The 14,417-nt window shown below is 41.3% G+C and overlaps 2 protein-coding genes across 2 annotated transcripts; both read left to right on the forward strand.

Annotated features, from left to right (window-relative positions):
* Positions 1 to 1,974: 1,974 nt before the first annotated feature.
* LOC142959228 (extracellular calcium-sensing receptor-like) lies at positions 1,975 to 6,680 on the forward strand. The gene is made up of 9 exons (XM_076100458.1): positions 1,975 to 2,186; positions 2,281 to 2,575; positions 2,840 to 2,926; positions 3,204 to 3,473; positions 4,196 to 4,411; positions 4,493 to 4,768; positions 5,150 to 5,377; positions 5,488 to 5,611; positions 5,767 to 6,680. Exons 1-9 carry the CDS (start codon positions 2,077 to 2,079, stop codon positions 6,678 to 6,680), a joined length of 2,520 nt encoding a protein of 839 aa, XP_075956573.1. The 5' UTR covers positions 1,975 to 2,076.
* A 2,593-nt stretch (positions 6,681 to 9,273) lies between these two features.
* On the forward strand, positions 9,274 to 13,976 carry LOC142959277 (extracellular calcium-sensing receptor-like). Its single transcript, XM_076100523.1, has 9 exons — positions 9,274 to 9,485; positions 9,580 to 9,874; positions 10,139 to 10,225; positions 10,503 to 10,772; positions 11,495 to 11,710; positions 11,792 to 12,067; positions 12,449 to 12,676; positions 12,784 to 12,907; positions 13,063 to 13,976. Exons 1-9 carry the CDS (start codon positions 9,376 to 9,378, stop codon positions 13,974 to 13,976), a joined length of 2,520 nt encoding a protein of 839 aa, XP_075956638.1. The 5' UTR covers positions 9,274 to 9,375.
* The last annotated feature ends 441 nt before the right edge of the window (positions 13,977 to 14,417 follow it).

Below are 14,417 nucleotides of genomic sequence, written 5' to 3' on the forward strand. Positions count from 1 at the left end.
TGTGTGTGAGTGTTGTGTACACGTGTGATCGGGGTGCCTCCAATTTTGGGATCCTCACCTGCACTGGTCCACCTCGCCACTGGTAACCGCAGTCCTACTCCTCATATGTATACGGCTCTTCTAGTATTTTGTCTGTAAACCGTAACGGTGAATTAATACTGTTATATAATGAAGATTATTTTTGTATTGGAACCACATCTCATGCTAATCTGTATAATGAACCTGAGTGTCCTATGCATCTTGATACTGTGTGGGGAAAAACTTAATCTTTAGGTGAAATTCCTAAGGTGGCGTTGTTGTGCTCCAACTATTGGCTAATGTCCACGTAACTTTAAACGACATCCCATCTTCCTCTCGCCACACCATTTTACACACTGCAAACACAATTGTACAGAAACTATTATAATCAACTAGAAGATCTACCACAATATCACGTATATTTCGCCATGACTCGGCAAGCCATGCACTCCGGACAATGCTACGAACAAAAATCTAACGGCTAACACGGCCGACCAATACATCAGAAAGCACGAGAATTCGACACAGAATCCAGAGATATCTTCAGAATTTCTCTCCATGAAACCAGTACAGAGCTGTGAGCAGACAAACGGCAGAACAACAAACCGCTTCACCGAAAAAAACAATTTTGCAGCACCTCACCTTTACGCTGAATCATGAAAAGTACGGCATAATTCTTCGTTTCCCTCCTAAATACACTGTTGCTACGTATTTCCTGTGTTTTTCTAAGTGTTTCCTGGAGGAAGGGGGGCCAGACAAGCCTGGGGGACCGTGGGGGAAGGGAATTCACTTTCGGCGAATCCGTTATTACGCAGGGCGACGCACGCCGTAGTTTTGTTTTTTTCCGGCTAACGATTCTGTCAATCAAGCACACGTGTCCCCCAATGCATTCCTGAGACTCTGACGCCTCGAACGAGTGATCATAGTCTGAAATTGGCCAATCATAGGCTGAGAAAAGCCTCACATAGACACAGGCAGACGAGAATGGATCCATGGTTCACAGACACAGACAGGGTTTAGAGAGGATTCTAGCTCTCAAAATGATGCCAAACTGCTGTATTTGGATAGATTGCATACTATTAGTGATAAAACAAGTGAAATATATAGTTATATAGTATATAAAAGTACAATGGAACAGCCGGAACAGCTGGTTCCAAAATGACAATTCTGCTTGACCTCGCATGACCTCTCTGTACTAAAACCTCTCTAACTTTTTTTTGCTTCACTTTATCAAAGCACAAATTTGCAAAGAGGCTGCTGACATGTTGTGCTATGATTCTAGGCTTTCAGCTGTATTATTTCAAAGAACAAATATCAATAAAAGTGCTTTTTTTTCAGGTGAACCTGAAATTCTTCAATTTGAGCTGTGTGCCATCTTCATTTACTATTAACCAGTAACATATACACACTATTTACACATCTGAACAAATCTCACAAGTGTTACCTGTATTATACCATCAAAATAATTAAAATAGACTTTGTAGTTACAGAATAATTTTCGAGCAGAGGGCTAAAAATAGGGCTAGGACTCAGCAGTTGACCTCTACAGTGACATTAGTTGATGTAAGTAAAAATGATCTTATATTGCTATGTTCTTGTTTTTCTTTTACCTCCACTGTGCTTTCAGAGTTTACCCCTTGATGTGTATTTGAGGTAAAGAAAATCAATAAAAAAAAAGTTAAAGATGAGCTTCAATAGCACAAAAATAATTAAGAACTCAAAAATTAAAGTGATAAACAGACAATACATCACATAATTGATGTTATCACGATGATGTGAGTTTGTCCTGCCTCCCACATGACTGCCTGTGCCCTGATGGGTGGTGTCAAACTATGACCAAAACCACCAAAGGGGATGACACAGACCTGCATATAAAAGTAAATAATTGTTCATAAAGCTCAGTGGGTGAGGAGGGCAGATATGGGGGCATTTCTGGACCGATTTTTGTTCTTGTATGTCTACCTGATCTTGATTTTGTTCTCTTCCTCCTTTTTCGTATCAGAGTCTTCCTCTCTTTTCTCATCTTGTAAATTAAGGAGACAATTTTATCTGAATGGGATGCACAAGCCTGGTGATGTGGTTTTGGGTGGGCTGTTTAAGGTCCACTACACCTCTGTCTTCCCTGAGCTGTCGTTCACCTCAGAACCAAATCAGCTCACCTGCCAAGGGTAAGTTTCACACTCATATAGCAGACAACATGCGTGGGTAATTATAAGTAATGAATTGCTTTTTAGTGGTTAACCGTGACATTTTATGTATTAGCTTTGACACTGCAGGGTTCAGGTATGCCATGACCATGGCCTTCGCCATTGATGAGATCAACAAAAACTCCCATCTTCTACCTAATGTGACTCTGGGATACAGTCTTTATGACAACTGTGGCACACTTGTAATTGGATTCAGTGCTGCATTGTTGCTGGCTAGTGGTCAAGAGGAGCAGTTTCTGCTTCAGGAGAAATGTTTGGGGACCCATCCAGTCCTGGGGATTGTGGGTGATTCCATGTCAACATTTTCTATCGCCACCTCTGATGTGATAGGTTTATTCAATTTGCCCATTGTAAGTTCACCTTCTTCAGTCTTGCTGTAGCTGAGCTTTTGATGTGCCATATTTGAATGTATTTAGAAATTTAAAATGATAGGACAGGAGATGTACATTAATTCTCAGCTCCAGCATCTCCAACAAGCTTTTATTTGGTAAAAAGGGATCATCTTCATTTAGATTTGAAAAAGGGGAATCGTTAAATACGTGACATTGTGTGCATGTTTCTGCTAATTTGCATGAGAAGTAAAACCTGCATACATACTATATGGTTCTTTATAGGTGAGTTACTTTGCCACATGCTCCTGCCTGAGTGATAGGCGAAGGTTTCCAACCTTCTTCAGAACGATCCCAAGTGATGCTTTCCAGGTGAAACTCTGGCCTAGAAATAACAAATGCAAAATATGTTTCAGTTGAAGTGTATTGAGCTTTAAAACATGCTCTGCCAATTTAAATGCCAATTTTGTATTGTAAAGTAAAGTTCTGTATTTTCTTTGTCCTTCGTTGAGGAAACTATATGAATTAAGGAAAAAGAGTGTAATTAGATCAACTAACTGTAATTTTATTGTGCAACATGAATGAGTATGTTTCCTCTGAATGATCATTCAAAACTCTGCTTTAAACCCTCCGCTCTCTATTCATAAAGGTGCGTGCTATGATTAAGATTCTAAAACACTTTGGCTGGACTTGGGCTGGTCTGCTGGTCAGTGATGATGACTATGGACTCCATGTTGCCCGAACCTTCCAATCAGACTTGGCTCAGTCTGGTGGAGGTTGTCTAGCTTACTCAGAGATTTTGCCCTGGGGTGAAGACCCTGCTGAAGTAAAGAGGATTGTGGAAATAATGAAGAAATCAACAGCTCGTGTGGTCATTGTGTTTGCGCATCAGATCCACATGATTCAACTCATGGAAGAGGTATCTTATCTTGTCAACCTGGTCTCACTCCCAACATGTCAAATACTGTCACTTGGTCAGTGCCCCTCTGCACCTGATACTGATACATGGAGGCAACCTTTAGCTTCTGTATGCCATGAACCAAGCTTTCAACTAACTCTAATGTAAACCGATCCGCTTCAATATTAGACGCTCAAAACAACTGATGTAGTATAAAGTGAGTGATAGTCCACTGGGTCAAACAAATACAGAACCTTTACCAAGGAGACCACTGATTGTAACCTGTGTGAAACAAAAAGTCAACGTTGACTTATTGTTTCACGTCAGTCCCGTGACCCAAGTGAGTGAGTCAAGTAACTCATCGGGCACTCGCTAGTCACATGAGTCGTTAATCACTTGGTAGTCACGATTTGTTAGTCAGTCAAGATAATTTCAACCACAAACTTTTCCTAACCTAACTAAGTGGTTTTGTAGCCTAAACCTAACTTTCTGTTAAGACGTAAGTTTGTTTTAAAAAGACACTTTGCATGTACAGAGTGGAAACTAATATTCTGTCCCTGACACGTCCAAAGCTGATGCCAGAGGGGTACCTAGAGTTTCATAGTTTAAATCTTAGAGCCAATGACCAATTATTTAACGAGGTGGGGGAGAGAACGTGTTCATCTCTTTTCTAATTCAGTCCTACAAAATTGACTATATTTGTTGTATGACAATAAATTAATTTGATTAAATGAAATACACAGGTGGTGAGGGAGAATGTGACAGGCCTTCAGTGGATGGCCAGTGAAGCCTGGTCAGCAGCTGCTGTGCTCCAGACCCCACGCCTTATGCCATTCTTGAGTGGCACACTGGGCATTGCCATCCGCAGAGGAGAAATACCAGGCCTCAGGGATTTTCTATCAAGAATACGTCCTGACATACATATAAGTAGTAGTAGTAATAATTATGGACATAGCATGGTAAGATTGTAACCTTACAATCAGATCTGTAATTCCAATAATAATGTCATTTCTGTTAAGACTGTTTTAAATACATTTCAGGTCATGCAGTTTTGGGAATACACATTTCAGTGTAGATTTGCACCACCTCCAGCAGGTTGGATGGAGGCTGGTGGAGAACTTTGCACTGGACAGGAAGATCTAGAGAGTGGGGGGGCTGAGTTGTTGGATGTTTCTGATCTCAGGCCTGAGTACAATATTTACAAGGCGGTGTATGCCCTGGCGTATGCTCTAGATGACCTGCTGCAGTGCAAGCCAGGGAGAGGTCCTTTCAGCGGACACAGCTGTGCCACTTTGCAAACATCGGAGCCATGGCAGGTGTGATATCAGTTTACACTCAAGCTGTTTAGTCTTTGAAAACAGATGCTGTATTTTGAGGTGTAACTGAAATATATTCGGTGGAAAGACGAAATTATTAACTATGCCATTAGCAGGCCAGTTTGACCCTCCTGATTGTCTTTGAGCAGAAGACAAAATGTTTCTAGAAGTAACAAGACAAGATAAAATTCCCTTTTTTTCTTCTCAATGGCAACAGTGGTTGATCAAATTTAATGAGCTTATATTGCACTATATTTTAAAGCTTGCATGACTAAATCCACAACCTATCACACAGAGCATCTGAAAGCATATGCACAATCAACAACAGTATATTTTCATTTGAGTCTCCCCTTCTTTATTTTAATTGTACCCCATTTCTAGTTAATGCATTACCTGGAAAAGGTCAACTTCACCACATCATTTGGTGATCAAGTTTCCTTTGATGAGAGCGGTGATGCCTTACCAATATATGATGTGATGAACTGGCTGTGGCTCCCTGATGGAAGAACTAAAGTTCAGAATGTGGGGCTTGTTAAGCAGTCGGCCTCCAAAGATGAAGAACTCACACTTGATGATGACAAAATCTTCTGGAACTTTGACTCCAAACAGGTTATACCTTTTTATCCTACCTTTTTACTTTACCGTAGTACTGTATGACACACAATAACAGAATCAAACAGTGTAGAATAACTGTGATAAAACTCTTACAATCCTATCAGTCACCCCTGTCGGTGTGCAGTGAGAGCTGTCCTCCAGGTACCCGCATGGCCAGAAAAAAGGGGCAGCCTTTTTGCTGTTTCGACTGTGTACCATGCTCTGAGGGAAAGATCAGCAATGACACAGGCTGGTATCATTATAAAAACATATGTTAAATTATTGAAAATGAATTTGTTTTCGGGAATCTTGCCCTTATTGTCTAGGTGATGCACATCCAACGTCAGTGTTCACAGGTGGGAGAGACAATGTCCTTGACACTCTGTTCCCGTGTTTTCATACAGATTCAGTGGAGTGCACCAGTTGTCCAGAGGACTTCTGGTCCAATGCCCAGCGTGACCACTGTGTTCTTAAGAAAACTGAGTTTCTCTCCTACCATGAGCCTCTGGGTATCTGTCTGACAACGACCTCATTGTTGGGAACATTTATCTGTGCTGTCGTCCTGGGAATCTTCACCTATCATCGCAGTACACCCATGGTACGCGCCAACAATTCAGAACTAAGTTTCTTGCTCTTGGTGTCACTTAAATTATGTTTCTTGTGTTCACTGCTGTTTATCGGCCGGCCCAGGCTGTGGACATGCCAACTGAGACATGCAGCATTTGGGATCAGCTTTGTGCTTTGTGTCTCATGTATTCTGGTAAAAACCATGGTGGTTCTGGCTGTGTTCAAGGCCTCCAAGCCAGGAGGTGGAGCCAGTCTAAAGTGGTTTGGTGCTGTGCAGCAGAGAGGGACAGTTATGGTTCTTACTTCTATTCAGGCAACAATCTGCACTACTTGGATTGTCTCTGCCTCACCAGCTCCCCATAGAAACACTCAATACCACAACGACAAGATAGTTTATGAGTGTGTAGTTGGGTCCACCGTTGGTTTTGCAGTGTTACTGGGCTATATTGGCTTACTGGCTGTCCTCAGCTTCCTGTTAGCCTTTCTGGCAAGGAATCTTCCAGACAACTTCAATGAGGCCAAGCTCATCACTTTCAGCATGCTTATCTTCTGTGCTGTATGGGTGGCCTTTGTCCCTGCTTATGTCAACTCTCCAGGCAAATATGCAGATGCAGTGGAGGTTTTTGCCATCCTGGCATCTAGTTTTGGTCTCTTGTTAGCACTATTTGGACCCAAATGTTATATAATCCTGTTGAGACCAGAGAGGAACACAAAGAAAGCAATCATGGGCTGCAGCATCACCAAAACATAAAGCAGCACTTATAACATGCCTACTGTCGTTAATTTACATTAATTTAAGATTGATCTGCTTGTAATTGATCTACATTGCAGCTGTTGTTTTAACATCAGAACTTTCTTTATCCAACATGAAAGCAAAAAGTAGAAGGAAATGGAAAGGAATAAAGCTGTTTATAAAGAACTGAGTCGACCATCAGGATTGCCTATTTTCTGGTTCTTTACTCTTTCCTGGGATTTAACAGAAACAAGTGTTCTACTGTCTGACTCTCTGGGATAGTTGTACTACCGTCATGTTGACATAATATATGACATACTTTCATTCCACATGGCCTGGCACCAGTATTTTACTCACTTACCTTTTAATTCATCTTTACTCTTTCTGAGATATAGTCCAATCACTAATTGCATGCTCCGAAGCCCATCATGCGTCAACCCAAAAAGGCAAACACCATGAACCCTCTTCATGGGCTTGTACATGACTATGAAGAACCCACACTAAAGACTGAATCCTAATAAAGGCGCCGTCACATCCTACGTCTAAAAACAAATAATTGTGTCGGGATGCCCAACTTGCTGCGACGCAAATTCAATTTACAGAAATGCCCCTAAACAGGTCCCATGAAGTGACTCCTAGTGGAATGTGTTTGCATGCCTCATGGAGGCTGTAAACCATAGCGAACAAAAGCCAGCACAATAGCGGTTAGTTCTTAAAACACCTTGCGGGAATTACCCAAAATGCTGCACTGTTCATCTACCTTCATTTAGTATTGTACTGCTTGCTGGGTTACTGTAATCAATATTACAGCATTTGGAACTTCATGTTTAGACCTTTTAAGTAACCGAGAGCCCCCCTTGAGGGGGGCTACGGAGACAGTTTAGCGTACAGCGTGTCATACAATGCACTTCTCAGAAACGAATATAATGAATGCTACACACATGTTATATACCCACTTAACGAAGAGATTATGGGCAAAAATATCATGTAGGCCATTTTACACACTCCAAACACAATTATACACAAACTAATATAATCAACTAGAAGATCTACCACAATATCACGTATATTTCGCCATTGCTCGGCGATCCATGCACTCCGGACAATGCTACGAACAAAAAGCTAATGGCTAACACGGCCGACCAATACATCAGAAAGCATAAGAATTCGACACAGAATCCAGAGATATCATCAGAACTTCTCTCCATAAAACCAGTACAGAGCTGTGAGCAAACAAAGGGCAGAACAACAAACCGATTCACCGAAAAAAAATCTTAGCAGCACCTCACCTTTACGCTGAATCATGAAAAGTACGGCATAATTCTTCGTTTCCCTCCTAAATACACTGTTGCTACGTATTTCCTGTGTTTTTTTAAATATTTCCTAGAGGAAGGGGGGCCAGACAAGCATGGGGGACCGTGGGGGAAGGGAATTCACTTTCGGCTAATCCGTTTTTAAGCAGGGCGACGGATGCCGCAGTTTTTTTTATTTCCGGCTAACGATTCTGTCAATCAAGCACACGTGTCCCCCAATGCATTCCTGAGACTCCGACGCGTCGAACGAGTGATCATAGTCTGGAATTGGCCGATCATACGCTGAGAAAAGCCTCACATAGACACAGGCAGACGAGAATAGATCCATGGTTCACAGACACAGACAGGGTTTAGAGAGAATTGTATCTCTCAAAATGATGCCAAACTACTGTATTTGGATAGATTGAATACTATTAGTGATAAAACAGGTGAAATATATAGTTATATAGTGTATAAAAGTACAATGGAACAGCTGGAACAGCTGGTTCCAAAATGACAATTCTGCTTGACCTCGCGTGACCTCTCTGTACTAAAACCTCAAACTTTGTTTTGCTTCACTTTATCAAAGCAAAAATTTGCAAAGAGACTGCTGACATGTGCTATGATTTTAGGCTTTCAGCTGCATTATTTAAAATAAATAATATCAATAAAAGTGCTTTGTTTTCAGGCGAACCTGGAATTTTTCAATTTGAGCTGTGTGCCATCTTCATTTACCATTAACCAGTAAAATATACACAATATTTACACATCTGAACAAATCTCATTAGTGTTACCTGTATTATAACATCAGAATTATTAAAATAGACCTTGTAGTCTTTTTAGTATGGGTATGCAATTTTCGAGCAGAGGGCTAAAAATAGGGCTAGGACCCAGCAGTTGACCTCTACAGTGACATTAGTTGATGTAATTAAAAATAATCTTATATTGCTTTCTTCTTGTTTTTCTTTTACATCCACTGTGCTTTCAGAGTTTACCCCTTGATGTGTATTTGAGGTAAAGAAAATCAATTAAAAAAAATAATTAAAGATGACCTCCAATAGCACAAAAATAATTAAGAACTCAAAAATTAAAGTGATAAACAGACAATACATCACATAATTGACGTTATCACGATGATATGAGTTTGTCCTGCCTCTCACATGACTGCCTGTGCCCTGATGGGTGGTGTCAAACTATGACCAAAACTACCAAAGGGGATGACACAGACCTGCATATAAAAGTAAATAATTGTTCATAAAGCTCAGAGGGTGAGGAGGGCAGATATGGGGGCATTTCTGGACCGATTTTTGTTCTTGTATGTCTACCTGATCTTGATTTTGTTCTCTTCCTCCTTTTTCGTATCAGAGTCTTCCTCTCTTTTCTCATCTTGTAAATTACGGAGACAATTTTATCTTAATGGGATGCACAAGCCTGGTGATGTGGTTTTGGGTGGGCTGTTTACCGTCCACTACACCTCTGTCTTCCCTGAGCTGTCGTTCACCTCAGAACCAAATCAGCTCACCTGCCAAGGGTAAGTTTCACACTCATATAGCAGACAACATGCATGGGTAATTACAAATAATGAATTGCTTTTTAGTGGTGAACCGTGACATTTTATGTATTAGCTTTGACACTGCAGGGTTCAGGCATGCCATGACCATGGCCTTCGCCATTGATGAGATCAACAAAAACTCCCATCTTCTACCTAATGTGACTCTGGGATACAGTCTTTATGACAACTGTGCCACACTTGTAATTGGATTCAGTGCTGCATTGTTGCTGGCTAGTGGTCAAGAGGAGCAGTTTCTGCTTCAGGAGAAATGTTTGGGGACCCCTCCAGTCCTGGGGATTGTGGGTGATTCCATGTCAACATCTTCTATCGCCACCTCTGACATGATAGGTTTATTCAATTTGCCCATTGTAAGTTCACCTTCTTCAGTCTTGCTGTAGCTGAGCTTTTGATGTGCCATATTTGAATGTATTTAGAAATTTGAAATGATAGGACAGGAGATGTACATTAATTCTCAGCTCCAGCGTCTCCAACAAGCTTTTATTTGGTAAGAAGGGATCATTTTCATTTAGATTTGAAAAAGGGGAATCGTTAAATACGTGACATTGTTTGCATGTTTCTGCTAATTTGCATGAGAAGTAAAACCTGCGTACATACTATATGTTTCTTTATAGGTGAGTTACTATGCCACATGCTCCTGCCTGAGTGATAGGCGAAGGTTTCCAACCTTCTTCAGAACGATCCCAAGTGATGCTTTCCAGGTGAAACTCTGGCCTAGAAATAACAAATGCAAAATATGTTTCAGTTGCAGTGTATTGAGCTTTAAAACATGCTCTGCCAATTTAAATGCCAATTTTGTATTGTAAAGTAAAGTTCTGTATTTTCTTTGTCCTTCGTTGAGGAAACTATATGAATTTGGGAAAAAGAGTGTAATTAGATCAACTAACTGTAATTTTATTGTGCAACATGAATGAGTATGTTTCCTCTGAATGATCATTCAAAACTCTGCTTTAATCCCCCCGCTCTCTATTCATAAAGGTGCGTGCTATGATTAAGATTCTAAAACGCTTTGGCTGGACTTGGGCTGGTCTGCTGGTCAGTGATGATGACTATGGACTCCATGTTGCCCGAACCTTCCAATCAGACTTGGCTCAGTCTGGTGGAGGTTGTCTAGCTTACTCAGAGATTTTGCCCTGGGGTGAAGACCCTGCTGAAGTAAAGAGGATTGTGGAAATAATGAAGAAATCAACAGCTCGTGTGGTCATTGTGTTTGCGCATCAGATCAACATGATTCAGCTCATGGAAGAGGTATCTTATCTTCTCAACCTGGTCTCACTCCCAACATGTCAAATACTGTCACTTGGTCAGTGCCCCTCTGCACCTGATACTGATACATGGAGGCAACCTTTAGCTTCTGTATGCCATGAACCAAGCTTTCAACTAACTCTCATGTAAACCGATCCGCTTCAATATTAGACGCTGAAAGCAACTGATGTAGTATAAAGTGAGTGATAGTCCACTGGGTCAAACAAATACAGAACCTTCACCAAGGAGACCACTGACTGTATCCTGTGTGAAACAAAAAGTCAACGTTGACTTATTGTTTCACGTCAGTCCCGTGACCCAAGTGAGTGAGTCAAGTAACTCATCGGGCACTCGCTAGTCACATGAGTTGTTAATCACTTGGTAGTCACGAGTTGTTAGTCAGTCAAGATAATTTCAACCACAAACTTTTCCTAACCGACCTAAGTGGTTTTGTTGCCTAAACCTAACTTTCTGTTAAGACGTAAGTTTGTTTTAAAAAGACACTTTGCATGTACAGAGTGGAAACTGATATTCTGTCCCCGACACGTCCAAAGCTGATGTCAGAGGGGTACCAAGAGTTTCATAGTTTAAATCTTAGAGCCAATGACCAATTATTTAACGAGGTGGGGGAGAGAACGTGTTCATCTCTTTTCTGATTCAGTCCTAAAAAATAGACTATATTTGTTGTATGAAAATAAATGAATTTGATTAAATGAAATACACAGGTGGTGAGGGAGAATGTGACAGGCCTTCAGTGGATGGCCAGTGAAGCCTGGTCAGCAGGTGCTGTGCTCCAGACCCCACGCCTTATGCCATACTTGAGTGGCACACTGGGCATTGCCATCCGCAGAGGAGAAATACCAGGCCTCAGGGATTTTCTATCAAGAATACGTCCTGACATACATATAAGTAGTAGTAGTAATAATTATGGACATAGCATGGTAAGATTGTAACCTTACAATCAGATCTGTAATTACAATAATAATGTAATTTCTGTTAAGACTGTTTTAAATACATTTCAGGTCATGCAGTTTTGGGAATACACATTTCAGTGTAGATTTGCACCACCTCCAGCAGGTTGGATTGAGGCTGGTGGAGAACTTTGCACTGGACAGGAAGATCTAGAGAGTGGGGGGGCTGAGTTGTTGGATGTTTCTGATCTCAGGCCTGAGTACAATATTTACAAGGCGGTGTATGCCCTGGCGTATGCTCTTGATGACATGCTGCAGTGCACGCCAGGGAGAGGTCCTTTCAGCGGACACAGCTGTGCCACTTTGCAAACATCGGAGCCATGGCAGGTGTGATATCAGTTTACACTCAAGCTGTTTAGTCTTTGAAAACAGATGCTGTATTTTGAGGTGTAACTGAAATATATTCGGTGGAAAGACGAAATTATTAACTATGCCATTAGCAGGCCAGGTTGACCCTCCTGATTGTCTTTGAGCAGAAGACAAAATGTTTCTAGAAGTAGCAAGACAAGATAAAATTCCCTTTTTTTCTTCTCAATGGCAACAGTGGTTGATCAAATTTAGAGAGCTTATATTGCACTATATTTGAAAGCTTGCATGACTAAATCCACAACCTATCACACAAAGCATCTGAAAGCATATGCACAATCAACAACAGTATATTTTCATTTGAGTCTCCCCTTCTTTATTTTAATTGTACCCCATTTATAGCTTATGCATTACCTGGAAAATGTCAACTTCACCACATCATTTGGTGATCAAGTTTCCTTTGATGAGAACGGTGATGCCTTACCAATATATGATGTGATGAACTGGCTGTGGCTCCCTGATGGAAGAACTAAAGTTCAGAATGTGGGGCTTGTTAAGAAGTTGGCCTCCAAAGATGAAGAACTCACACTTGATGATGACAAAATCTTCTGGAACTTTGACTCCAAACAGGTTACACCTTTTTATCCTACCTTTTTACTTTACCGTAGTACTGTATGACACACAATAACAGAATCAAGTGTAGAATAACTGTGATAAAACTCTTACAATCCTATCAGTCACCCCTGTCGGTGTGCAGTGAGAGCTGTCCTCCAGGTACCCGCATGGCCAGAAAAAAGGGGCAGCCTTTTTGCTGTTTCGACTGTGTACCATGCTCTGAGGGAAAGATCAGCAATGACACAGGCTGGTATCATTATAAAAACATATGTTAAATTATTGAAAATGAATTTGTTTTCGGGAATCTTGCCCTAATTGTCTAGGTGATGCACATCCAACTTCAGTGTTCACAGGTGGGAGAGACAATGTCCTTGATGCTCTGTTCTCATGTTTTCATACAGATTCAGTGGAGTGCACCAGTTGTCCAGAGGACTTCTGGTCCAATGCCCAGCGTGACCACTGTGTTCTTAAGAAAACTGAGTTTCTCTCCTACCATGAGCCTCTGGGTATCTGTCTGACAACGACCTCATTGTTGGGAACATTTATCTGTGCTGTCGTCCTGGGAATCTTCACCTATCATCGCAGTACACCCATGGTACGCGCCAACAATTCAGAACTAAGTTTCTTGCTCTTGGTGTCACTTAAATTATGTTTCCTGTGTTCACTGCTGTTTATCGGCCGGCCCAGGCTGTGGACATGCCAACTGAGACATGCAGCATTTGGGATCAGCTTTGTGCTTTGTGTCTCATGTATTCTGGTAAAAACCATGGTGGTTCTGGCTGTGTTCAAGGCCTCCAAGCCAGGAGGTGGAGCCAGTCTAAAGTGGTTTGGTGCTGTGCAGCAGAGAGGGACAGTTATGGTTCTTACTTCTATTCAGGCAACAATCTGCACTGCTTGGATTGTCTCTGCCTCACCAGCTCCCCATAGAAACACTCAATACCACAACGACAAGATAGTTTATGAGTGTGTAGTTGGGTCCACCGTTGGTTTTGCAGTGTTACTGGGCTATATTGGCTTACTGGCTGTCCTCAGCTTCCTGTTAGCCTTTCTGGCAAGGAATCTTCCAGACAACTTCAATGAGGCCAAGCTCATCACTTTCAGCATGCTTATCTTCTGTGCTGTATGGGTGGCCTTTGTCCCTGCTTATGTCAACTCTCCAGGCAAATATGCAGATGCAGTGGAGGTTTTTGCCATCCTGGCATCTAGTTTTGGTCTCTTGTTAGCACTATTTGGACCCAAATGTTATATAATCCTGTTGAGACCAGAGAGGAACACAAAGAAAGCAATCATGGGCTGCAGCATCACCAAAACATAAAGCAGCACTTATAACATGCCTACTGTCGTTAATTTACATTAATTTAAGATTGATATGCTTGTAATTGATCTACATTGCAGCTGTTGTTTTAACATCAGAACTTTCTTTATCCAACATGAAAGCAAAAAGTAGAAGGAAATGGAAAGGAATAAAGCTGTTTATGAAGAACTGAGTCGACCATCAGGATTGCCTCTTTTCTGGTTCTTTACTCTTTCCTGGGATTTAACAGAAACAAGTGTTCTACTGTCTGACTCTCTGGGATAGTTGTACTACCGTCATGTTGACATAATATATTACATACTTTCATTCCACATGGCCTGGCACCAGTATTTTACTCACTTACCCTTTGATTCATCTTTACTCTTTCTGAGATATAGTCCAATCACTAATTGCATGCTCCGAAGCCCATCATGCGTCAACCAAAAAAGGCGAACACCATGA

The sequence above is a fragment of the Anarhichas minor genome, unplaced genomic scaffold, assembly GCF_050575085.1.
Source record: "Anarhichas minor isolate MPS153535 unplaced genomic scaffold, ASM5057508v1 ptg000026l, whole genome shotgun sequence".
Taxonomy (NCBI): domain Eukaryota; kingdom Metazoa; phylum Chordata; class Actinopteri; order Perciformes; family Anarhichadidae; genus Anarhichas; species Anarhichas minor.